Below are 26,844 nucleotides of genomic sequence, written 5' to 3' on the forward strand. Positions count from 1 at the left end.
AAGATTGGAAAGGGTTTACTCCTACATGAATGTATCTGAATCAATGCCCCTAAATTGCTTTTAGCTTTATTTTCTCTGTGCTGTTTTATTGTGAAGCACTTTATTTTTGTCTTGAAAAGGTACTATATGAATTACCATTTACCTAATATAATGATTCATAAAAGAACATCAAACTTCTGCAGTGATTTCTAATTCAAGTCAAGGAAGACAGAATATGTTATACCAATTTCACAGTTAATCTAAAATTTAAGTTATTTGCAGGACAGAGAGAATGCATAAAGATGACAAAACAATTATAAAGAAATTCCCACTTTAATTGGCATTTTATACCATTCATACCAAAACAAAAAGAAACTGTACATTTGTAAAGAAAACCCTAAACCACACATCTGAACAGTATAAACCATGACAATTATGACTTTGCAATGCTTTTTTGTTTAGAGCATAGTTGTGAACACAGATTTTCTAATTGTCCTAAAATGTACCATATAATGAAAACAGACCCCGCTATTTAATGTGAGAATGAAGAAAAAGGAGCATTGTGAACACAGAACACAATGCTCAAACTTTCAAATTGTTTAGTTTATCTATTAAACACAGTATGTTGATGTGTCATTACAAACAGTACAAATGACAAAATCCATCGGTTTAACTCCTTATTCCTGATAAAGACATGATCGCATATCAGGCAGGAAAACAACCTAAAACAACAATCATAACACAAGATGAAAAATTTCCCATCACAGAAAAAAAAAAAAAAAATCAATGGAAACTGTAGTATAAAAAAGGCAATCATATCCTAAAAAATTGTTGTCTTAAGAAAATAGCGGATAAAAATATTCTCTGCATTTTACATCAATAGGAGGTACAGGAAACCACTGGCTCTACTACTCAGCTTGTTTCTCCTCCTCATCAGCCTTGTCTTCCTTTTTATCTTCCTCCTCTGCCGGTGTGGCCTGCTGGAAGATGAAGAAAACTTTTCTAAATAATTTTGTCAGTTATAGCGCAAAGAAAAGTAAAGAAGGGCCAAATTAACAAAGTACCTCTTCAGGTTTAGCTTCTCCATTTTCAGCAGGAACCTCTTCTTTCTCTGCCTGTGGTTCGTCTTTCTTCTCCTCCACCTTGGGCTTTGCTGCCTCTTTCACTCTTTTGGCTTTTGGAGTTGCCTAGTGTGCAACAAAATATAACAATATATGCTACATCCAACATGTCAAACAGAAATGTAATCAGTATAAACTTGAAAACAGCAAATCTGAGCACTGGTAAGATGGGGTTTAAATGTTTTTTTTTCTCACCTTAGTCTTCTCTGGCTGTGGTTTTGGCTGTGTTTCTTTCTATAAAGTAAACAAACAATGTACCAACAACTTGCAATGACAGAATAAATATTCATTTAATTGTCGGGAGTGGTTCAAACTTACTTCTGACAATCTTTGAGACTTTCGTCTTGGCTGAAGAGAAATAAAAAACATTTGCCGTTAATTATTACAGAAAATAACCACAGTACAACTCTTAAAACTTTAGCAAGATTATTTTGTTTTAAAGCTGATAAAAGTTTATGTAATGTAATAAATTATGGCAATATATGCAAATGTCAAAACCCTGTTTTAATTAAACTGATTAATATGACATTGGTATCTTTTATTGAAAAACATGTTTTAAAATATTTGCCTGAGGAAATACTTTACAATTTAAGTCTATGAAACCAAAATTGAAACTCTGATTACTTGCTTACTCCCTTACTCGACACTTATTTTCCTACTAGGAAACACTAGGAACGCCTGTGGAGCAACTCTTTTTTCCACATGCACTTTGTACTGATTTTTTTGAGTGGGTCTAATTTTCTAGCAGACATGTTGTAAATCCACCAAATAACATAACTACAATATGAGCTAACCATGTAAACACAATGTAATCTTGACAACAGACTCACTGGCTCCCTCCAGAGGTTAGGGAGCTTTCCATACATTTTGGAACATTAAAACCAACAGAAAAACACATATCTTAAACTTATTTATGCATAATTTCCAGGTTCAAAACTGATATGTGTTGAACTGTGCAAAAAAATAATACATTTTGTATCAATCAAGGCCTTGTTTTTGTCATCACACAACACAGAACAGAATGTACATTTGGACATCAATGTTTTTTTGGGCCACTTTGCAGGAATACTAACCTCTACACTTGCATCTGCATCAGTGGAGGACTGTGAGAAACAGAAAAAAAGACAAGAAATAAATTAACAAGCCATGAACAACAACCATTCAGTTGTGAGCTAAAGTGGGTGTGTAGTGCGAAGAGGGGGATGGGCACATTTCCCTCCCCTAAGTCACAAAACATTATGCAATATGTATGTCTATGTGTTGAAGGATCCTGCCAGCTTGTTATTTGTTCAAGTAGAATGGGACTTTTTTTTTTGACTCATTTAAACCAGACATCTTTAAAGCATATCTCACGATGCACATTTTCTTACGTAGGTTAAACGATAAGAAAGAATGACCCCACATCCACGCGCTCTCTACATCGATATCATGCTTATTCAGATAAACTAATGAATCCTCCATAAAAGTCTACCGACGTGACTGCGCGAGCTCACGTTAACACTCAAACGACCAGCTGTGTCGCTGTGCTTTCCATGAGACAGCTGCCATGATGATCCTACAGAAAAAAAGGACTGAACACCTCAAGAGTGACACGCACCATCGTAACAGTGCTCACAGTCAGAGGACATAATGCAGCTCGTAAATACCATTAAAAAAAACAAAACAAAACGGCACATGTTAAGTGTCATACTAACACGAATAACACGTGATAAGCGCAGATTTCGAGCGGCAAATAGGAGCAACATTCCTTCAACCAGCACCTCGACGTTGGTTACACCCCTTTGTTTGATAACAGCACACCGTGAATACTTTTTAAAATACTATATACTGTTTAGTAAACGAAGAGCCATAGAGTCAAACCAGGCAAGACTGTGTAACTAGGAAACTTGTTCTTTGAAAAAGCATGCTGCCCAGCACTGAGTAAAAAGGCGCCACTTCCCCGTATCAACACGACAGACCTGAGGACATCAAACGTGGACTCCATGCATGCACATCCACTCCGGCTTTTTTGAAAATAATGTTACACTGCAGCTTGTGTGGCGTTAAAGGGACACACTGTAATGTAAGAACTTTCTAAACTTTAAATATTCTATTTATTAATATATATATATATATATATATATATATATATATAAATATTAACCACATACACATTTAAACTTACTTTTTTCCTTCCCATTGTTGCTTAAATACTGCGACGGAGATAAAGGAATGATGCAACCTCGTTACTGTTCAGAAAACTATAGGAAATGTTGGTCAGCCGAACACCTCAGCCTGCTATACCTCCTGAACAGAGGGTAACATAACATAGACGTCCAACCAGTACCAGAACAAGCTCAAACCGGATTGGATCCCTCTCTTGGTATATTTTATCCCTTATCCTACCAACCTACCAGGAAGAGTAAATCCCCGCCCCTTACTTCCAGTGATTGGCTTTGAGGTCAAGGCAGCAAATTTTTGAAACATAACATCTTACCTGTGTGGGCAGGATAGTGTGCCAATCAGCCAACTCTCACTCTTTAACCATGGGCAGATGCTGATTGTAGGGTGTGTATTTGCAGTGGACGTGGATAATTCCCTGCAATGCAATCGTTATTTAACAAATGAACTTCCCAGTTTAAAAACCTTTCTAAAATGCTTCACTTTCAATCACCAGTCTTAGAAGATCATCAAAAACCTGAAACGTAACACTTGAACATGCACAAAAAAATCAGCATAAGTGGTCCTTATTAAAGTACCTCTGTCATTTGTTGCTGTTTCAACCCAGCTCGTGTTTGCTTAATAATTTTTATGTTCTCACCATGTAATTCCTGGCAGTCCAGCAGTTCCACAGCAGCAGGAAAAGGAAAAGCAGGCTGACTTATCAGCAACAGGGAAAACATGGCGACCGGCTATGCGTGGCTCTTAGTGCTGGGCTCGGTTTTTCTGTGTAATCTTATGAAAGCACTTCTCCCTTCAATTTCCTCTTATGTAAGTAGGTGTTTATTGCTTGCATATGTGAAATGGTCCACAAAAGGCTTTATATGTGATTTGTCATTGTCAAAAAGCGGTGTCTGTTAGCTTATGCTAAGCTAACACCATTAGCATTATGAAGTTAACGTGCTAGCTGAAATCCACGCTCAGCTTTAGCTAGAGGGTGGGGTTTTAGAGACAACCTGGTGTTATTACGCGGAAAGTGGGAAACATTTTGTCCTCCATCTCTCTTAAAAATAAATTAACCCTTTAATACATCCGGGGATTGCTGTTGTTTTTAAGCTAAGCGTGTATGCTAATGTTAGGTTTTTTTGGGTTTTTTTCATAGTAAAGCTCATCTATATCCCCTATTTAATGTCACAAGATCTCAGCCCCAGTTGTTAAGTTGCAGTCAGACTGTGCTCAGAGGGGTTTTTCCTTTTTCTCCCCCTCTTAAGCTGTCGAAGATGGTGCAGAAAGACGGCATGCAAGAGAGTGAGATGAGGGCTGAAATCCAGGAGATGAAGAAGGAGCAGTCCTCGATCAGCATGATGGATGAGTTTGCCAGATATGCCAGATTGGAGCGTAAGATCAACAAATCAACTGACAAGCTTAAAACACACGGTGAGATGCAAATAAATAAGGTTTGTCAGCTCAATGGGTACCCTCTATTTAAGCTCTGGCAGCAGACTATCTTTGAGGAACCAACAAGAGAGCAGTCCACCTGTTGTAAATACACCAACATGACAAACAAGCACAAATAAAAAGTCACAGAAAACTTGTTTATATGAGCTTCATGAATTTGTGTTTGTTGCATTACTATTATTTTAGATGACTTAAATTTACTTGAGGTTTGCAGCCACAGCTTTGAGATAGAGCACAATTTTCTATATCTCTGACTGCAGAACCACATATTCTGGCTTTCACAGTTGTGCAGGTCTTTTCACGCAGATTCTTGCATGAAAACAGCTGCTGTATGAGGGTTAAAGTGTTGGCTGGGAACAGCTGCTACCTGTTGCTGTCCTTCATCCACAACCTCAGGATTGTCTTGCACACAAACTGATATTTGAAAGAATAGCATTTGTATAACCTGTCCACAATTAACAAAGGCTGTACTTTATTTGTGTGTAGTTATATTATTCATATGCTCTCATTACAGCTTGCTAGAAATGTTCTTTTTGATATTCTCAATATTGTCACAAAAATCTCTGAGACACATTGACTGGGACTGTAGCATTTAAGGTACTTAGCCTGGTCTGAGATCATTGTCAACATTTATAATTTTAAGTTATGAAAATATTAGTTCTGTCTGACAAAAAGGTAACAGGCACATTTAAAAAAAAAAAAAAATCTCATCAGAAGTTTGATTATATCATTGCCAAGTTTGATTGCTGTTTTCTCTAATTTGCAGTCAAATCAAGAACTGCTCAACAAGCCAAAATGAAATGGGTTGTGAACATTGTCTTTTACATCCTACAGGTAGGTGGAGATTGTAAAGAGAAGCACCGTAATCTTTGGGTTGATTGTACAATAACTTAAGACACTAGCTGTTAATTACCATAAATGAAGCATGGGTCATCTGTATGTTTCTTCATTTCTAGTTTATGCTGTAAAAGAACCTCTTTCTCATTGTTTAAGAAATATGGTATTAGAAAGGACATATAATATAATTATCTGTACATTGTTATTAAAAAAGGACAGATAATGATTTACAGTACAAATATCTTTCTGTTGCTCTTCAGGCTGCTCTGATGATTTCATTGATATGGAAGTATTACTCTGATCCAGTCACTGTGGTCCCTAGTAGATGGATTGCCCCTGTGGAGCGCATTGTGGCTTTCCCAACTGGAGTAGCAGGTGAGCAGACTCATTTCATAGGATTTAATCAATATAAACCATAATTGTTTAGCTAATATACGAAACATAGTATTAAAAAAAGTGTGTGTTTTGCAAACTGGGAAATAAGCCATTTTTACTTTTGTGGGCTTAATGGTTGAAATAGAAAATGGTTTAAGAGTATAAGAAATATGCAACACTGTGCAGAAATCCCCCCCTTCCTCTGTTTTAATAAATTTCTGCATTTCTTTTCTCGTTTTTTGGCGATATACTAAGAGATCAGTGGTAGTTCATGACTTCTGAAAAGTACTGCAAGTTTTGTTCCAAATATAAGACATGGCAGATGCAGTGTAAAGTGTAAAAACTGCTGTTAAATTGTCTTAAAACTTTTTACCAAATTACTGATGGTGCTGATTTTTCATTTCAGGTGGCGTAGGAATCACATGTTGGCTGGTGGTTTGCAACAAAGTAGTCACACTGGGGCTGAATGCTTTCAGCTAGAGACGTCCACTCCAACCTTGAGCATTTTTTTCTGTCTCCAGTTTCCATGTTAATTTATTGTAGCTTAGACTTGAATATTTTCTATTAAATGATTTGTTTAAAAAATGCATGTGGGTATTGTAATGACTTATGCTGACATTTCTTTTTAATAAAAGGTGACACAAAATCTTGTCTTATTTTTATTTAAACTTTACAAACGCCACAAGAAAAGGCTGTTTTTATTTTAGTAAATGTTTACAGTATAATATTCTGTATAATCAGTAGTTTCATGGGAACTCCTTGTGAGTCTGCAAGTCTGCCAAAGTTTCCTGAGATTTATCTTTTCCACATCTCTTAAATTTGCCACCTAGCAGAGAGAGGTCCTGAATTCCCTGGCTGAGGGTCTCTACTTTCACAATGCCCTTGCTGATGTCGGGTAAACTTATGTCGGCATTGCTGTATGCAGGCAATCCATTATGCAGATTCTCAATCGACCGTTTAAAAGCGTAGCTGTGTCTTGTTTTGGGGTGCTTGTACTTGTTGGTGTTTGCTTCTGTTTCATCAAGAGGCTTCTCTGGAAGGCAGGCAACACTGGTTTCTTGTGTGCTTTGCTGCTTTTTATCTAACACAGCTTCTGATGCTTCCCTTTCCCTACAGAAATCTTGTTGAATTTGGTGTTCGGGGAATATTTCTAGGCTCTCTTCTAAATAATTACTCTCACTTGCTTGTTCCTTGATAAAGATTGAGGGACCTGAGAAAACACACATCTTCATTATTTAATTAACCTAAAGTTTGTTTCATTATTTATGCTGTTTACTATAATTCAGTGTTTTCTATAGGCTAAGCAGTTAGCTTAGCTGTTGATGGTAAATGAATCATCTCACCTGAACACACATCAGCCTCTTCTTGGAGTTTCATCTCTGCGGCAGAAGCCGTTTTTTCTGCATTTTCTGTAACCAAGAACTCCTGCTCTTGATTGTTAGAAGGCTGAAATAACGTACATATTATCAGTATGAGACTTAAGCGTCCGATTGTTTGCATGATCAACTCAGAAGAAACTTGATGACAGCATAAATCAACTACAAATACAAAATCTGAAATAAGTACCCAGGTCTCAGAAGTCTCCTGTTCCTGAACTGTATCTTCACATTCAGAATATTCCATCTCCGGCAGACTTGATATAATTGTTGTGATAGTTACCAGTCCATCTGTCTGAACCATCTTGTTTTCTCTTCCTAAAAAACATAAAACAAATCTTACATGACCCACTAGATATGGTTAAATTCTGCTGAAAGTCATCTTTCTTTTATACCCTTTTTGCTTGATCCTTTCAGGAATCTGTGGGAATAAATGTTACGTTTCTCCATGTCTTTCTCCATGTCCTGTAATAAGCAAAATGAAGTATTGATAGTTGCTGAGGGCTGATATTTTAATCTGTCCATGATATACTAATTGATGTTCTATATAACCAACAGAGCTTCAACAGATGTTGAAATGATGGCCTTGAAAATAAGAACTCAGCATTACAGGAGCCTGAAGGAAGATAGGCAGAAACAAACACATTTCTCTGCCTATCTTCCTTCACTTCAGTCCACCTTACCTGGATTTCTGTGCTTAGCTCCTGGATATGCTCTTGCAGATAAGAAGACATGTTTCTTGCCTCTTTGACCTTCTTTTGTTCATTGACTATTTGGCGTTTGAACGAAGCTTGACACAACTCTAGATTCCTCTCCAGGTCCTGGCACACAGACAACATGTAAAAAGAATGCTAAAACACTATGTATATTAGCTCTATGATCCATGATTTAAGAGTTCTTCCACCATCACCGTCCCACCTGTATCCTCTTGTCCTTGTCCTTCAGCTCTGCAGTGACCTTAGCCAGCCTCAGGGTGAGCTCCTCTCTCTCCAGGAGATTGTGGTCCTGGCTGAGCTTCTGTTGGTGCTGGAGAGCAGCTTTTGTGATCAACAGCTTGTTTTCTGTGGCCTGCAGCTGCCTTGTTAGGTTGTCACGGCAAATTCGAGTTTCACGGAGCAACTTCTGATTGGCCCTGGTCTCACTGTTGTGTTTGGCTAAAATCTGGCAGAAAACAACAAAATATTGTAAACATGATTTCAATGTAACTGATGCTGTAAGAATAGATTCAAGTATGATAGTTTAGAGTAGATAAAAGGGTTTCCGTCACTTGGAGAAGACAAGAAGCAGTTATTTGATATTGATGTCAATATGTCAGAGCATCAGCATCATGGACAGCCAACCTGTCCAATGCTGCCCTCTGAGTTTTGGAAGTACTGCAGCGCCATCGTGTGGCGGTGCTGGACTTGCTTCAGCAGCTTGTTCTCGCTTCTGGCTTCACTCAGCTGCTGCTGCAGATCCCACACCTGACTCCTCAGCTCTCTCACTAAATTCATGCTGGCAGACTGGACTCTTGTATTTGGAACACGCCATGTCTTAACTGGAGGCAACTTCAGTTTGTGATGGTTTATCTTCTCCCCTCTGACTTTATCTGCAAAAGTCAGTGTGAAACATATTTGACACCTTGACATAAACAGTTACACTTGTAACTATGCAAATTCAGTTAGGTGTAGTTAAAAAAAAAAAAAAAAGATGAACATGCCTTTTTTAAAACCAGATTGCAGTGATGTTGGAGACCCGACCGATGACTGATTTTCTTGAGTCAGAAGATAGTCAGAAAAGTGCTGATGAGAGCCACAGTGCAGTCTGGAGGGGATGGACCACCTGGAGGTTTCCGTGCTGCAGCTTGCAGTGTCACCATCACTCTCCTTGGCACCATAAGCTTGCTGCATCAGGCTCTGCTGCCTCATACACATTCCGCTTCTCTCCCGTAGGAGACGAGACTTCCCGAACAAAAAGTTTACAATTAATGTCGACAAAAAACGTAAAGAAATAAAGCCAAAGTCTAACTTGGTTGATAAGGCTTTTGTATCTATTCAAACCATTATTTAAACACGGTTGCCATGGTACCCAGCTTTACAGTAAACAGTAGAACGCTATTCACTTCTGGCTCCGTTTTAGTTGCCAATTTTGATGCATCTTCCAGACTTTAATGAGCTTGTGAGGTTAAAAAAAAAAGAGCCTCTCATTGTGTGCACACTGGTTAATCTCTTAAAGAACGTCTGTAGTGTACAACAGGCTACATTAAACAAATACATACAACTTAAAGGGAAAGTCCAATATATAAATGGTGGTGATCTGCCTGGACGTGTGTGATGCCTGTCCACAGCACCTGCTCCTGGCAGGTACACTGGCTCGCATCCTTCATGGGAAAACCTGCCAGACCTGCAGTCACAGCTATTTCTGTCCTCCTCAGGAAGGACTTGGAAAGCAGCTTCTCTGGCTCACTGCACAGACAGGCAGCTGAAGTTGCCAATCAGTTTGTGTGGCGCTACGTCCCCCCCCCTTGGGGCCAACCCACCAATCCCTCACTAATGGACCCTGAGACAAAAATAACCCCACCACCACGCGCGCGCGCGTGTATGTGTGTGTGATCTCAGTGCTATGTCTCCGTCCTGGGTGAGGTCTAATAATAGAGGAGGCCGCCTGCTCCTTTAAGACCCTTCTTGTTGCACATTCTACTAAATATATTGTAGCAAAATGGTCATCAAAGTATTCCTCGCGTCTTCATCGGGATCCACAGCGGTAAGCTCGGTGTGTGTGGTTCGGTGTCCCTTCAGGGTGAAACTTTTGCAGGTTGTTCTACTCAAACCTACCAGAACTGTCACTCAGTGTGACTCATTTGGGTCAAACTGCGAAATTAAAGTCACAGCCGTCGATTTGTTATGTTTGAATCCAATTACGAGCGTGTGAGATGATATATTGTTTGGGTTTCTACTTGAGCTGTGTGTGAGTGTGTGTGTGAGGCGTGTGTGTGTGCATTGTTAGTCGCTGTGATTCTCACGCCGAGCTTTCCAGAACAGAGGCTCCCAAACTTTACATGTAAAGGAGCCTCGCAAACCGCCTGATCAGACCGACCAGATGGTTTTTCTATAAGTATACTACCCTTTAAAAAGTTTTTATGCAGTTGTGATGAAATGTTCCTCAAAGTAACAGTGTTTACTAGAGGGTGTTGACTGCGGATGCTTATTTAGCTTTGCTAAATAAGCAGTTTAATGCAGTGCTGGCTTGTTAGCAGGGTTGTCTCACAGAGGGCTTTGTCTTCAAAGTGGACTTGTTTGTATGCTGACTTTTGCCCACCCAAAATTAGCAGAGGAGACCTCATGACTAACTGCACTAGTCTACCTTTAAAAATGAGTTAAACCGGATTATTTGGACTGTAATTTTTTTTTTTTTTGTCTGAAAACATTGTAAAGAAAGAACTGCATGTTTCCCAGCCCCAAAATAGATTATTCATAGGGTGATTATAAAGTATAAAATGCAAAAAGCATACAAAATAAACTCCCACAAGAGAAAAAGAACAGCAGTTTCCTGCATTTTTGAGGAGCTAGAACAAAAATTTGCCATTTGTGTACAGTTTGTGACCCAAACGACTAGTTAAACAGTTTTTAATGAGTTGACGTTTGCTTGAAAGAGGAAAAGAAAGTCAGGGAGCATCGCATTCCTTAAGGGAACTCATGTTGTCACCCACTATCCTGAAAAGTTTTTCATTTCCCTTTAACCCAGAAGATGAATACTGGCATGAATTAGTGCCTGTAAAATTAATAGTTACAGCGGACCTGAAGGAGCCTCTCTCTGAACACACTTTTTTTTTTCCTCATTGTGTTGTTGAGGATGCGAAGAATGTTCCATTCCTTTTTAGCAGCTTGAAGAATTCTTCTATGCATAATCACATCTATCATTTCTACTTTTCAGGAAAAGTAAACTTTACAACCTCATCCCTGCATTCTGGGCAACAATTACTGATTTTCTGAAAACTTATCATCTAGATGTTTTCTGTTTCCCAGATCAAGAAGAAGCAGCAAGATGTGGTTGCCTTTTTGGAGGCTCTTAAAGTGGACTACGCTGAGCTGGACATCGCCTGCAGTGAAGAGAACCGCATGTGGATGAGGCAGAACGTCCCTCAGGATAAGAAGCCCGCCAATGGCATCCCCCTCCCTCCACAGATTTTCAATGAAGAAAGCTACTGTGGGGTGAGCAAAATGCATTAAAGAATATTGACAACCTGCGTTTAATAACATTTTGTCTCCAGGACGTGTAATTTGATTTGCAATGAACAAACAATTTAATAGGAGTCATGAATCATGTTGGTGTGGGATCAGAGGAAAATACCTTTAGATTATTTAGGAATTCATTGACAGTAGATGGGGCACACGTTTAAAAGCATTCTCTTATTTTCATACAGGATTATGAGACCTTCTTTGATGCTAAGGAGGACAACACAGTGTATGCCTTCCTGGGACTGCCCCCTCCTCCTGGGTCAAAGGTTGGAACTATTTTATCCTTTTAAATAAATGAAAACATACTTTATAGCATTTAAGACTTTTTTTTTCTTACCATCAGTCAGTGTATTTATATAAGCAGTAATATTTGATGAAATGCACATGTTTTCATGCACTTTCAGATTTAATCATTTGGGTATTAAAAGTTTTCACTTAGCTGGATCAATCATATTAGTGAAGGTTTTGTTATTTGTTGTGAATAGTATAACTTAGAGATGTACAAGAACGACGCAGTCTCATGGTGAAATGCTCCTTTTGATGACATTCAGGTCATAGCGAGAACAAACGGTACAACAGTTATCAATAAATACCAGCTCTGTTTCAAATAAAGTTTATAAACTCTGTAAATTAAAACCAAATTAAATGTTTATAAGTAATTCAAACTGTATTGTTAAAAGAAAATATACAAATTGCTAAAAAAAAATAAGAACATTGATGTTTGATGCATTATTTTTTATTTATTTGTTTACTTGCATTTGTAAAAGACTAATGTAACCAACTGAGCATCTGCTAGTTTAAATGTAATTTTAGCTATTTTCACATGTCATAATGCAACATTTCTGTTTTAAACTCTAGTTGCATCGTTTTGTTTTTGGGTCACAGTATGTTATAATGGATGCAATACTTTAAAGTAATCTTGTGTAGCTTAGATCTCTTTTGTTGGATTTGGAGGACAGATGGGTGATCCAAACAACATTTTAAAGGCCGGATTTTTTTTCTTTTTTCTTTTGCGTTGGCTTTTCTTGAACTTCACCATTTCCTTGATGATGCAGGAAGCAGCGCAGACCGACAAGGAGCACATAATGCAGAACGGGACCCATGCTGAGGAAAACCCAGATGACTCAGTAGTAATGTTATTCTTTCTTTTTCCATTTTCAAATCATGCTTCGTTTCCTTCCACCGCGCCTCACCTTTCCTCTCAGGCTCCTAGTTTCCTCTCAGTCACTAAGCCCCGCCCATCATCAACTAATCTTTGTGTTGCATGAAATATCATGTCATTTCCAGCCTTCATTATAACTTTGTAGCACTTCTTTGCTGTGTTCAGTTTGCCATTAAGTTGTGAAGCATCATGTACCTCTCATGTTTCATATGAACTAGTGTTTCATTTTTATTCTCAAGCTTTGATCAGTATGTACTTGTGGATGCTGTACCATCTTATTCCAGCAACCTTCTAACAGTGCTCCTCCTCCCATTTTTTTATTTGCAGTCACAGTGCAGTTCAGACACTGAAGACACTCTTTACATTCCCTGTGATATTTTCAGGCAACCATCGCCCATAAGTCGGATTTTAACTGCGATCATATATCTGTTTTACAGATCATTGGCAGGACTGCAGTACTCCTGTGTTTTGTATTAAAATAAACTTCTGTAGATTTGTTTTAAACTTTACATGTTGCAAAACAGAACTATATAGAAATGAATTGCAAACATTTTTTTGCTTTCAGCTTTACTGCTTATTTAACAAATATAACTGAGCTTGTCTCAGTGTAAAGCTGCAGTCAGCGATGAAAAATCCTGGAAACGAGTGCAAAACGATTAGTCTGCCTCTACCCAAATATTGCAAAAGTGATATCATTAACCTACTTTAATGAACTTACTGTAGGACATTCACATCAGGTGTTTCTCTTTGTTTCCAGACTTTCTGCTAAGCTAAGCTAATTGGCTATTGGCTGAAGCAAGTGACAGAATAGAAGCAATCCTTTTCATTTTAAACCTCTGATCATTTCACCAACACTTCATCTCCCCCTTTTAGCATCTCCTCCCCTCAACACTTACTGGACCCACAGGACTAATGCACCTTCATTTTCTAAACCCCTCCCAATAATCAGATGACCATCTTGATGCTTTTGAAGAAGTGGCAAAATACATCAAGCTGCTTGTTTTCCTTGATCGCACGTTGTTGTTTTCACTTTACCAAAAAGGAGGTTCCAGTGGAGGAGCGGAACGGCGATGCACGCGGAGAAGAGGAGCAGGGAGAGGCAGCTGAGGAGGAGGAAGGTGAAGGTGGAGAAACGGCTGTAGACGAGGCCCCTGCAGAGGAGCAGGAGGAGGGAGAGGAAGAAACGGACGAGGTCACAGAAGACACAGTAAATGCCACATCATTACAACCCAGCCTCCCATTGTGTTGCCGCCTCCTCCCTTCCTTTAATGCCGAAAATGTTTATTTCCTTCCTTTGGGTGTTTTTTTCCATCTATCCTGGAATGCTCTGTTTTTCCTTCACTCATCTCCTTTTTCCCCTTTAACGTCTTCTTTTTATCCAAGGTTTGCCTCCTTTCTGAGTTCCTGTCATCTTTGCACTGCATCTCCTCCCCAAGTCTCCCTCAGATTGAATCATTTACTAACACCCAAAGTGCAACATTCCTGCTTTTCATTTCTGTTATCATCAAAGTCCCAGCATATGTTTAACTTCTTTTAATATTACATTTCTTTGTTTTGGTCGCTTGAGTTTTTTTTGTCTTTTTTGTTTTTGTTTTTTTTGGGGTTGGGTGTCATCATAACCATCACAATGTGATCCATACTGCCCTGCAGTGCAGTTATCTATTAACTGGCCTGGTCAAGATGTGTGTCAACACGACCACCCCACTCTGACTCATTATACCTGATCTGTGGATGGTGTGGTGTTTATGTATTGATGTACATTATGTGTGTGTGGACAATCTGACAACTCTAATACCATCTTGTGCTTTTGTGCTTTTTTTTTGCAGCAGGCTCAAGCAGAAGAGGAAGAAGAACAGGTATGGTTTTACAAACTCTCCATAGCAAAATAACCTGAGGAATACTTTATTGCTTTATTAAAGAGACCATATTATGCTATTTGCATGTTCCTAGCTTGATTTGTTGATCTATCAGAAGAGCTTCAACATGCCGCCGTCTTCAAAAACCACACTGTTTTTCCTCATCTGTACATAGCTGCAACATTCTTATTGTGCCCTCAGTTTAAAACTCTCCATTTTAGCTTCTGTCTTATTAAGGCCTTGGAGGGAAGACTCATAATATGACCTCTTTAACAAAAGCAGTCCACTGCAGCTACAGAGGGAATGCACATGATGCCATTAGATGTGATTGTACTCAGGTTGCGCCCCCCTGAATGACAAAGAGATGTTTCAGAGTCCACAGACTGTTTTATTAGTTAGAATAACACAGAAACCATGTCTAAAATGGGTAGGAACTCATGTGCAATTTTCTGTACCAGCAGATTCAGAGAGAAGTCTGTTTAGTCTTTTCAAACTTACAGAAATGCGGGAAGAGAAGCAAATGATTTGCTTTAATTTGAGACAGTCCAGACTCATCATAATTTTTCTAAAATGTTTTAACATCCCTCAACGGGTCATTTGATCTGTGTAGCTGCAGTGTTTTTACATTTGATGAGGAAACAAAACGTGTTTCATTGGTCTGCATTGTGGTTATATATATAAGCAAAAGATATCTATAAATACAAAACATGTCTGGTCCAAATAAGGCCCACATCTGTAGTTTTGTTTTGTCCATATTTGGATTTGACTAATGGCATTGACTATGCACGAGGAGGGCTCCCAAAGCTCAACCAAAGCTACGTCTAGTTTATGAATCAGGAAAAACTATTTCTGGCAAGATGTTAAAGTTCACTGAGAGAACTTTCCCTTATTTTACTTCTATTCCCACAACTAGCGGTTGAAGTCATGTCGAATATTTTGCCATTCAGTGGAGCGTGTCTACATTGTCTAGTTTGAACAGTGATCCTGGTGCATACCCTCTGTTAGATTTCATACCAGTAATAAATTGCTCCAGCATTATAAGTAGTGGGAGATGCATGTACTCATTAAAAATTATGCATGTTTCATTATTACCAAATGTTTCAGCATATCGTATGCTGTCACCACAGCTAATCATTGCCTGCTTGCCAGTAATTCTCAAAGTGCTGCAAAAATTGTTTTTAAAATGAGCTTATGTACAATTAGAATAACCTTTCAGATGAACAAATTGGAACTTTTATTTGTTAATTTGAAGCTAAATCAGAGAAACACCAATTTTTGATGTCAAAGTTAAGTTCCTCTTGTGTCTAAACAGATTCTAGAGATTAAACCAGTGAAGACTGTTAAATGATCTAATGCTAAAGTATAAATTCGAGGCATATTGAGATGATTATTCAAAGTTCCTGTCTGTACTGTAGATGGTGGGTGTTTATGTCCCATCCCTTAAATTTGTGAATAATTTCAAAACATCAGTCTTTTAAATGTGCATCTTGTCATATTTTCTAGTCAGCCTGTTATTTAGGCCATTTTGAAGATTCTTGCTCATCCAGTGCATTTAAACAGCCTGACTCTGCACGACGTCCTAAATGCACTGAAATGTTTGTAGAAATGCTGCGTGTCTTTGTTAGTGCATGCACTGGTAACACTGGTTTTCCTGACTGTAACAATCACCAGCTTCATTTAAGAGAGTATTCAATAACAGAGTGACGCATCTCATGGATTCTCATTTAATTTAACGTTTGGGAATTTATGCATTTTCATTGTCTTTATGTTGAAACACATCCATCACCTTTCTGATTCCACTCTGTTTAAAGACATCATTGTCAGAGGTGTGTCTGCCAACATTAACGTCAGTCACATTCCTAACGCTCATACATGCTGTATGGCGTTTAACCCCTCGTTTGCTCTACTGTCCATCTTCTCTTGGTTTGCTCCCTCCAGGAGGAAGAGGATTTGCAGTCAGAGGTAACTGTGCTGCGGTGATCAACTCTTTCCATGAATCTTCCATATAGTCATCAGCGTTGTGGGTTTGATGGTGCAGAGAACGGGGAGGGCTGCTGTGGTTAAGTCGGTGTGGCGGCAGCAGTGGTGGTGGTAGTGGTAGTGGGGGGGCTTGTTCTGTCACTGTCTTTCATCGTCATCACTTCCATTTGCTCACTACTACACTTCACCACCCATTCCTTGTCTACAAGTTCTCTTTGCTAACGGCCTCATTTCTTCCCAGCTGTAGCCGTTTCCTGACACCCTCAACCACCCCTGTTCCCTCTAGCGCATGTCCGTGCTGCTCTTTTTACTCCCCTCATAGCCTCTTGACCTGCTGTTTGTTATTTCTTTTAGGAGGAAGAAGAGCTACGGCAGCTTGAGGTAGATTCACGTGATTTTTATTTTTTACCTGCCCCCAGCCCTCTGCGGTTCGTCTTGTCTCTTTTTTAGTCTCAAATCTCCGTGTAGTCCCTATATTGCATCCTCTGCCATGTCTTGGTATATCAGGCATTCCTTCAGTGTGTTTTTCTTATTAGGAAAACAATCCAATAAGCTTTATAGTGTTTTCAAAGCCTCAAGCCCAAGGGACCAGTCCGATATCAGATTACCTGCTTTACAGCAACGATAGCAAGGTTATGAGTCAAGGTCACGGACAAGATAAAGCAGCAATACAAAAGGTGTCTATTGGCTCAGGTATGCAGGAATTATTAAATTATGACCTATAGAGATTGTCATAAAGAAACTACCAGTAAAAGGCTCAGTTTTATGGAGTAATTCTAGACTTTACTGGACATAGCTTTTTTTTTATGGATCGCGATATTACATAAGTTTGATAGTGGGGTCTATTAGGAGTGCAGTTAGATGACAGTAATTCTTCAAAGCCCCCCTCTTCCATGAGTCCATTTACAAAATATCTTTCACTTATTTTAGTTACCACAGAAAACTTAATGAGTATTTAAAAGTGCTTTATAGGGGTCTTGTCTGTCAGTTCACAGGGAAACCCTTGCTTTGGTCATACCCTAATTTGTCTCATGCTGCTTATTGAGCCTTTAGGACAGGGTTGCAAGTTTCATTCGGTCCACAATGACTTCAGCCACTTTTCACACAGCATAACTTCCCTGAAAATGAAAGTTTGAACTTTGCCAGATGCCAAATCTACAAGCTATAAAGTGGATGTTTAATAACAAGTAGAGGATGTAATGATTTTCAAATCGAAAGCGCTGTGTGAAATGGGCTCCGCTTCTCTGAGACATTCCAACCTCTGCTTGAGCCTCTGTCGCTTCTGTTTCACTGCTTTACCTTCTTTCCTTTCTGTCCATCTGTTTTGTCTTCGTCCCACCTTCCTTGCAGGACCGAGATGAACAAGGCAGTGAGGTAGCTTTGTGGTGTCTTAACGTCTTTTAGACCTCTTGTCTTCTTTTCCGTTTTATCTTTGTTTCTTTGTGCTGCATGGGACTTTTAATATTCCTTTCCATAGAGGTGCCTGATGCATGATAAATACATGTTGTTTAAACATTTAAGGTGGAATACATTGTTACAGACATAGCCATCATATATGGACCATTACATATTATCCCTGTCTTGATGATATTGTCAAACTCAACACTTCCTGCTCTTCCATAGGAAGAAGAAGCTGAAGTAGAAGAGGTATATGCTTAAATTGTCAAATTTCTGCCCATGTTTTGCATGGTGTGTACGATACTGGGAGTGGTATGTTCATGCATGATCGGACCTCAAAGACTTTATGTATAAACTATGGTCTCTCCTCAAGGCAAATGTATGTCTCCCAGTCCAGTGCACAATGTGCAGATGTTGAGCGGTTCAGATTTTTATTCATGAGCAGAACTTCAGTAGCGACCACAACACCATATTTGTGCAGTGCTGTAGTGAACTTTAAGAAATATTCACAGAGGCACTTTCCCCTTGTCTGTCAGGACATTTTTTACCGTTTAGTTTTGACATCTTGAGAACAGGTGAAAAGTTTTTTTTCCTCATGTTCTTCAGCTCTGCTTGTGTGCACATGAGCATATTTGGGACATGTGTTCGGTTTGGTTGTGTTGCACGGAGCTCGGGGACGCACAGACTTGACAGGGTGACATGTTTTTTCTTTTTTTTGTAAGAAGTCATGGCCTGTGCTTCTTTTTGCCAAGAGCACTCTGAACAAAGTGAATGTGAAGTGGATGTGACAAGTTTCAAGGAGGGATGGAGCGCATCATGTTGTTGCACAATATTTGGAAGAAAACAAAGTAAAAACAAATCAGTGTTTTACATGTGATGAACCACTAGGTTGTGACTTGCTGCCTAATTTGTTTGGTTATTACTGCATTTTAACACCCTGACATGAAGGAATCAATGGATCAAGGCATCTAATTTTAGGTAATGAGGCTATTCATTAATACCTCAGTGGGGCTGTCATAACACTATTCTCACAGGAAACAGCTCTCAGCTGAAGTGATAACATAAACACAACATGTTTGATATTTTAAAGTCTTATATTAAACGGTGCACCATCTTAAGCGCCTCTCTTGTCTCATTTAGGTCATCTCGCTTTACACAGCTAATGCTGAGTTTTCAGAGTTTGTCTTGACCTTGACATTGCTGGCCAAAAAAAAAAAAAAAAAAAAAATCCCTCTCCTCTCTCAGATTACGTCTCCGCCATTTTTAACCCGTGTCATTGCATCCTCTAACATGTGAAGGCCTCTCGCCTTCTTGCCGTTTGGACCATGACTTCACAACCCCCTATCTTTCTCTTTCTTTTTTTTTTAACGTCAAAGGGAGAAGAAGAAGACTTGGAAGAGACACAGGTTTGTCACATCTGAAATTCTGCCTGTGCTTTACATGTCTTGTTCCGGTCGAACTAAAAGGGAATGTCTGTGAGGGACACAAAACTCAGAAGTAAAGCTGTAATGACTGGAATTTGCCAGTGTAGGCGGTGAGCAATAAGAGATGGTTGCCTTTGAAACCAGAGGAAAGTTCTTGGATTTTCACACCATCCTTTTCGTAAGAGGTGTTTTTTTTTTTTTATGTATGAGATTAATATGTTGAAAATGACACATAGATCCAGTCATCACAGGGATTTTTTTTCATTAAATGATATAAACTGTGCCATCAGAAACATTGCACATATGGTAGCACAACATAGTCACTTTAAACAAGTACATTTTAATACATTCCTGCTAACCTCCTTCTTTTAATCTTTCACTGCTTCCTGAGTACATGTTAGTTATTAAAAGTGTATTTTTCTTCAACAGGAGTAGGAGGCAAAGTAAACCAAGGGGACGATGATGATGCCTTATGGCCAGGTAAAGGCGCATTACACTCCTGTACTTCCTCTACTTTGCCACTGGAGGGCAGTACAGCATAAAGTGGAATCAAAGCCCAGTGCTCAGAAATTCTCAATGTTGCTTTTTTTTTCTTTCTCTAATGTAACCACACTAATTAAAATAGATAAAGCTGTATTCAGAGCTCTGCGCTGCCTTTTGTTAGCACCTTTGACTGCTGTCCAATCAAAGGCAAATGCAAAATTACATAATTACTCTGTCATTGTAGGTACACTTAATAATATACCTGTGAAGCACTACCATGCTTTCATTGCAATTAAAATGTCCTTCCTTTCATGAGTGAAATGCATAAATCTCAAATACTAGCAATGAGAATCTTTTTGATTTTCCCCACAGTAAGTTTAGTAATGCTTTGTTTACTGTAGACTTGCACTGGTTTAAACAGTGAAAAGCAAATAATGCAGCAGTCTTTTAACAAGGGACTACCACTATACTGGCTCCATCTGCAAACAGATTTGGTTTAGCACATACAGAGCCTGGGGATCATATGGAGCCAAAACAAAAACTTCTCACAATTCCCTATTTTTAAAAATCCTCTGAGGCAGTCGCACTAATGATGATGGGTATGATGATAATAATCTAATCTTCAAAGACTTGTCTTTTAGTTTATCTCTGTGTGTCAGAGCATCCACAACCCGCTGCAGGAAGAGCTTAAAAAAACAGGCTATGGAGGAATGGGGAATGTGGTCTCCATCTTCCCTTAGCTGCATCCTAACTCCTACAAGCCCCTGTCATGGCTTGTTAGAAGAAGCTGCTAAGTGAGCTTTCACATGTGCCTCCGGAGGAGCGGGCACACAGGGTGGCACAGGCATGGAGGGGGGGCGGTGGTGACTGCCTCAGACAACTGGCAAATGTGTGACCTAATTTTTTTCCCTCATGTGTTTGTCTCATGTGCCAGCCTGAAGGAGCCCCCTGTTTCGTCTCGCCCTGACACTTGACCCCCTCGCCCCTCTTTTCGGTGACCCGTCCGACGGCCTCTCCACCTCGACCAGTGCTTTATTGGACCCTTCTGGAAACTGTTGGTCATATGCTTGAAGGACCCATTCAAACTAACAAAAAAAAGTCCTAAGCCTGATTTGTCCCACTTTGCTCCCATCTTGACTGAAATGTTGACTTAATTTTTATATTTTACTCGTAGACATACTGTATGAGAATATGCAGGGTAGCCTAGTGGTGTTTGTTATGAGTAGCTTTTGTAAAATGAAAGTTGTTTTGTAAAACTCCAACACATTTCTCATGCTTTATGTTAAAAACTAGTTTTCTAACACAGAGGCATTGACCTTTTCAGCAACTACACAAAGGTTACTACCTTGGCATACCTTATGGTGTAGCTCCTGGCTTTTATATCTCCTCCTCGGGGAACTGTTCTTTTCTTTTATCCAATCTTGTGCCTTACTGACTTCTTTTATCAACTCAGTGTGTAAATGCCAGCAGAGACTTATAATGGCTTGATGAGGAAGGACATTTGCACAAGCTCCAGGATTGCAAACTACTCCACCACCACTACTACTACTTCTGCCAGTACTGCTGTCTAATCAATGCACTTTGTTGAACAAAGAGTGAAACATGTGACTAAGACTTGGAAAAAATGAAAAATTGAATTGAATAAAGTAAATTTATATTTCAAACAGCCTGGTTGTTCCTTTTTGGTTTTATTTTAAATTCTTTTGATCAATAGTTGTAAAATCATTATGTGAGTTAAGCAGGGAAGAATTCAACCGGAGAGCACATGCCAAGTCTTATCAGACTGGTTAGAGCCCAACTAGAGGTGGTGGTGTTATAGGATAGCATTGTAAATGAAAAAATTAGGATGATTCATGTATGTACAATACATTAATGATTAACCATTGTTAATGTGGAGAAGAAATGTACAATGTCCTTTCGTCTAGGAATAACAACCATGGTGCAAGAGCCAACGGCATTCACAGCTATAGATATGGTGGATACCTAGAGTTCCTTATTTAACATTTTCTTTTAGTTGCCTGATTTCTAAAGGGGCATATTCGATTGAGAATTGCTAACACAGAAGTTTTAGAATAACACAAACTTGCTAAATCATTTGAACCCTTTTTAATGGAAAATACTAAGAAATTGACTGTTTTCACTGAACGTTATTGTAATAAGAAAATTTAAGCTTATGAGGTCTGTACACTTAAAAAAACCCAACAGTTCTGGATGGATTAATATTGGAACATTTCTATTCCTGCGACAAGAGTTTTGATGATAATTGTTGAATTGGTATTTATCAAAGACAGGGGTGGTAACTAGAGGGATTGGGATTCATTTGGCCAGGTATTGTAGAAACTGTTTTTAATGTCAACTAAGTCTGTTTTAGAAAATTTAACTGGCTTGTGTTATGCTCTGATGAGCAGTTTCTTGTGTGTTCTGTGCAATTTTTCCTGCTGTGTTGAGAACGTATTGAATGTCTGAAATTTTCTTTCTACACTGTAGTTTGTAAGATATTTATCTACTTTATTTACTAAATTTAATGAGCTTTTACATCACCTTTGAATTGCACTTTTTTTTGTACACACATTTACATCTCAGCTTTGCCTTAAATACTAATACACACCTACACTAAATTTTTGCACCTTTTGCTTGTGGATGGTCTTTGTTCTCTTTAGTACTTAGAACCAAAGATTTTATTTTATTTTATTCAACAAAACAAAACAAAATCTCAGACATCTGACCACAAATGATGGGCCCACTATCTTTCTGTTATATATAAAAAAAAGAGGAGCTAATGCCATGTTAACATGGTAGTATTGGTTGTTTCACAATACATTTCTGGATGTAAAAGCAGCCTGTGTTCGTTGAGAATGGTTTTCCAAGGTATTCCTGCGCTTGTGTGGCAGTATTGATCGTGGTAGCATGACACTTTCTCATGCACTATTGCCTCAGGGCTCAGTCATACATATCCAACAGTGGTTTCTGTCCTTGTCCTGTCCCCAAATTCCAAATCTTTTCTAACTATAATGCTCTGTAGATGCTGAAAACCTGGTGCTTTACAAGTGTTTTGCATCAAGAAATCTGCATTTTGAATAAATGTACAGTATATACAGAGATCTATACATCTCTGACATTATGGTACAAACTGGCTAACTACGAGTTATATCTTTGCTCAGAAGGACTACAGCTTTGGTGGATGCTCCTCTTCTACCCAGATAACATCACTTGTCAATATAATCTGTATGTCCTAATGTCTAAATAAGCTCATTTAAAAGAAGGAAAAACAAAAACAGAAGTGGAGGGTTTGAAGAACTTAGGCGCTAAGGACATTTTTCTCTGGGAACTAGGGACTTGCAGGGAACAATGTTTGCTCAGTTTGTCTGAATCACTCTGTGTATTTGTAGCACGGGACAAAGTTCCCATTGAGTTTGGTAATATTTAACAGGACTGTTTTAGGTGACATGATTGAGCTCCAGGCATGAGAAACACACAGCATCATTGATATGTGTCTGTTTTGTGAAACACTTGCTCTTTATACACAGAAGCACCAGACTGAGGTAAGTCAAAGCAAAATAGTAGTTTGGATATAATTATTGTGTGCTTGGACTTTAGTCATGGGAATGCTGCTTTCAACTCCATGAGAGAAAATAGTCTAAGAACAGGTGCAGTGCCATCAGGTTGCATACACAAGATGTCAGTGAGGATGTGGGCTGAAATGAACAAGAATATTTTTCACTTGGACTATTAACTGTGTGCATCTGTGGCGAAGTAATCAGCCAGTGAAAGATTTGTTTGCATGGACTGATGATCAGGAGGCTTGTAGAGGCGAAAAATACACAGCAAACAGCTGATCATGGTGCAGAAAGTCTCTCAGGTTCAGTGACTACATTCGGCATGTATGTAAGTTAAATACTGTTAGCAAACATATACCCTGCATTTGCAAAAAGCCACATGAAATCAATCATTAAGTCACTTCCTCCTGGTAACATGAATGTAAAAAACTTCAGCTGAAATATTTGAACACAAAACATCCTTGAATTACTGTACTGCGAGTGAAAAATTGTTTTTATGCATGTTATGTTTGATCTTTCGGATTTTTGTGTTATACTTGGATTTGAAAGGTGTCATGTAAATGGATAAAGTTGTGCTGAGTTGAATAATGACAGTTCTGGCCAAATTCTGTGTAGTTCTGTACGTCAAACACCTAAAAGCACCCAAAATGGGCTATTAGTATACTAACAAATGGTAAAATGCTATTATAGTAATGCAACCATTCATTCGATATAATAGGTGATTCATAAGAGGAAGATTGATGTGAACCTGCAAAAAAAAAAATATTTAAAATAGCTTTAACAGATTAATAAGGACACTAAGGAGACTTTGAAGAAATTCTCATTCATTCAGACTAAAATGTATCAATGTGCATGAAGCCTGTTGGTTTTTCTTACATCATGAGAAATTCTGCAGCTTTGAAGGAGTAATGTACATGCAAATGTGTTTTTGTGATGTACAGAATTGTAATGAGGGTGGCTGTAGCTCAGTTGTGTGCCAAAATGTCCTTCGGCAAGACAATGAACTCTTCATTGCTTCCCAAAGTGCCCTTTGGGATATGAATGTGTCGAGCTACTTAGCATATACCTAGAGTGCTATTTGTTTATGTATGTGTGTGATTGTCTAAATATGGCATGTAGTGTTAACACACATTCAGTGGTCAAATAAAACTACAAATACAGACCATTATATTGATGTCATTATTGACAGTCAAGCCGTTTATGGAAGAGATGATAAGACTCTTCATCAGTCTTTGGAAGAAGCAGCTGGAGCGAATGCCAGCTAATATCTGGCACCAGGTGGTGTATAGATCATTAGTTTATCACAGGGCCAACACAGAGAGAGACAATCTCTTGCCATTTACTCTTAAATAGAAGTTTGAATCATAAATGGACTCAGCATGTTTTGGACAGTGGGAGTAAGACGGAGACCCTTGGAGGAATCCCAGGCATGCACAGGAGAAACATGAAAACTCCAGGGACAAAAAAAAAAGAGCATCTACTGTATTTAGAGATTAACTTTTTTTCCCCCCCCAGGATTATTTAGCTATGTGTTATGGATTGACTGGATCAGCAGACTAAACATGAACATCCTTCCTCTGTTAGTGCTTCCACTTTCACTGATTGAAGGTAAGAGTTCAGCTCAAAGCAAACAGAGCTTCTTGTTTGGCATGAAATGTTTAACAGAGGCCAGTGAGCAGAGACTGTATGCGCTTGGTAGTGGCACCCTTCAGATTTGAAATTAGATCCACGTAGAAGATGCAATGATCTGTCAGACATTAAAATAAATGTTTCCAAAGATGACTGCTCACTGGTTAGATGTATCCAACTGTAGTCACTACTTCAGTCCCAATGGTAGAAAGCATGCTCATTAGTCTGCCATTTTCTGATACCAATGAAAGAAATTGCTGTATTTGCTGACCCAGATATTTCCCAGACCTCATTTTCCTAAACGGATGCATAATTTACAACTCTGTAAGCTGGCTGCAGAAGGTAATACAGCCAGCTCTCCACAAACAAGTAAAGCTACCACCCCAAGGACTGTAATGTGAACCTCCTATCAGGCATTTTAATGTTTTCGTCTTCTCCTTTATTTATAAACCATAAAGCCACAAAGATATAAAGAAATCCATACTGGGGAAACATAGCTCTCTTTGTTGTGTCTGTGTAGTGTTTTCAGAAAGACACACATTCATAATTAAAGCAAAACGGGTCGTCAGTGTTTCCTCATAGAATTTTATTTTATTGTTTAGTTTATTTTCATCCTTATCTGTTTCTGCAGGGTCACAAACTGTTCACTCTTCAAAATATTTAAAGTTAAACTTAATAACTGCAGTTTAATTGTGACACAATACAATAATGCAAAAGTTACGAGGATGGTCTGATATTTTCACATTTTTAAAAGAACTGTCTAAAGTGAGAAAATAGGAAACTCACAATAAGAAATGTGCTTAATGTGAGGATTTTGTCTTTGCATTTAGTTTGTCTGCATCTTGTCTATATCTAATATTGACTAAGAGGTTTTTTTTGCATAAATTTAACCAAGACTCATAAGGATTGGGAGAATAGAGACTGTGTTATGTATTTATTTCAGAAAGCATTACATCCTTACATGCATTCATAATTAAGGGCAAGTATATGTAAAAAATAGTGAATGGAAACCCATTAGTGGATGTAGGATGGAATGATCTGTAGGTAAAAAATGCAAATAATTTTATTTAATCAAACATTAAAATTTCCCAATAATTTTCTTGTCTTAAAAGCAGTTGGAGCTAAGATGAAGCTGTCACCTGAAAGCCTGACTGTTGTACGAGGAGACAAGGCCAGCTTCACCTGCACTCCGTCCACCACACAGTGGACTGTTATGGAGTGGAGACTGAATAGTAGATCACTTCTCACTATCTCCAAGGATTTCAGTGTCTTGCCCACCATAAACCCAAATGTGACAGCTGTCAAAGATGGCAACAGCTGGCAGCTTGTCTTGAAGAACGTACAGATGGACGACCAAGGAGAAGTGATCTGTGATCTCCAGCAGATTGATTTCAGAGCAGCAAACCTGTTTGTACAAGGTTTGTATGTGATAAACTCATTAGAGATGCATTGTATCCCATATGAGTATATAGGTGCCCACTGCCAATATTTAAGTTAATTTAATAAGAATAGCATCCATTATTCTTAATTGTTGTCATTAAATTAATTTAGAAATTGCCAGTCATGTGAGTCCTACAACATCCTCCACATTTAAGCATGTATATGTGTGATAACTGGATTTTCATTATTCCGGTTGGCGAGATTTTCAAGGCTTCTTTTTTTTTTTTTCGCATATTCTCTCAAGGATGTTAAATTTACTGGCAAACAAGATTCAGTGCACAAACACACACACATGCACACACACAGACCAGCCAAAGAAAACAAGCAGATGGCAAGTCTCTTGGAAACCACTGCCATGTGAGAGAGTGCAGAAATACACTGAATTTAACCTTGATGAAGCAAAAAGCAGCGTG

General features: G+C 38.7%; 4 protein-coding genes across 9 annotated transcripts in view; 3 read left to right on the forward strand and 1 right to left on the reverse strand.

The window, feature by feature from the left end:
- Positions 1-363: 363 nt before the first annotated feature.
- On the reverse strand, positions 364-3,407 carry LOC306760522 (uncharacterized protein). The gene is made up of 6 exons (XM_079246396.1): positions 3,265-3,407; positions 2,174-2,203; positions 1,419-1,448; positions 1,296-1,334; positions 1,044-1,166; positions 364-959 (listed from the first exon to the last, which is right to left on the reverse strand). The coding sequence occupies exons 1-6, from the start codon at positions 3,277-3,279 to the stop codon at positions 888-890; spliced, it is 309 nt and encodes a 102-aa protein (XP_079102522.1). The 5' UTR covers positions 3,280-3,407; the 3' UTR covers positions 364-887.
- Positions 3,408-3,976: 569 nt separating this feature from the next.
- On the forward strand, positions 3,977-6,541 carry get1 (guided entry of tail-anchored proteins factor 1). Of its 2 annotated transcripts, none has more exons than XM_079246322.1 (5): positions 3,977-4,070; positions 4,511-4,676; positions 5,464-5,531; positions 5,795-5,909; positions 6,316-6,541. In XM_079246322.1, the coding sequence occupies exons 1-5, from the start codon at positions 3,981-3,983 to the stop codon at positions 6,387-6,389; spliced, it is 513 nt and encodes a 170-aa protein (XP_079102448.1). In that variant the 5' UTR covers positions 3,977-3,980; the 3' UTR covers positions 6,390-6,541. The 2 variants fall into 2 exon arrangements, with proteins under 2 accessions (XP_079102448.1, XP_079102449.1); XM_079246323.1 differs by having other exon boundaries at positions 4,028-4,074.
- Positions 6,542-9,875: 3,334 nt separating this feature from the next.
- Positions 9,876-21,472, forward strand: sh3bgr (SH3 domain binding glutamate-rich protein). 5 transcript variants are annotated; one of them, XM_079246317.1, is made up of 12 exons: positions 9,876-10,027; positions 11,290-11,475; positions 11,688-11,768; positions 12,558-12,632; positions 13,707-13,871; positions 14,491-14,520; positions 16,855-16,881; positions 17,851-17,874; positions 18,124-18,147; positions 19,275-19,304; positions 19,752-19,802; positions 20,740-21,472. In XM_079246317.1, the coding sequence occupies exons 1-11, from the start codon at positions 9,983-9,985 to the stop codon at positions 19,755-19,757; spliced, it is 693 nt and encodes a 230-aa protein (XP_079102443.1). In that variant the 5' UTR covers positions 9,876-9,982; the 3' UTR covers positions 19,758-19,802; positions 20,740-21,472. The 5 variants fall into 5 exon arrangements, with proteins under 5 accessions (XP_079102443.1, XP_079102444.1, XP_079102445.1 ...); XM_079246318.1 differs by lacking the exon at positions 17,851-17,874; XM_079246319.1 differs by lacking the exons at positions 16,855-16,881; positions 17,851-17,874.
- Positions 21,473-26,117: 4,645 nt separating this feature from the next.
- Positions 26,118-26,844, forward strand: part of LOC306760131 (uncharacterized protein) — a gene marked incomplete at both ends in the record, with an annotated part of 87,398 nt that continues 86,671 nt past the window's right edge. Inside the window, one exon of the mRNA XM_079245923.1 lies at positions 26,118-26,409. Coding sequence (XP_079102049.1) covers positions 26,118-26,409 — 292 coding nt within the window. The remainder of the gene's footprint in view (positions 26,410-26,844) is intronic.

The sequence above is a fragment of the Telmatherina bonti genome (assembly GCF_933228915.1).
Source record: "Telmatherina bonti genome assembly, chromosome: 9".
NCBI lineage: Eukaryota > Metazoa > Chordata > Actinopteri > Atheriniformes > Telmatherinidae > Telmatherina > Telmatherina bonti.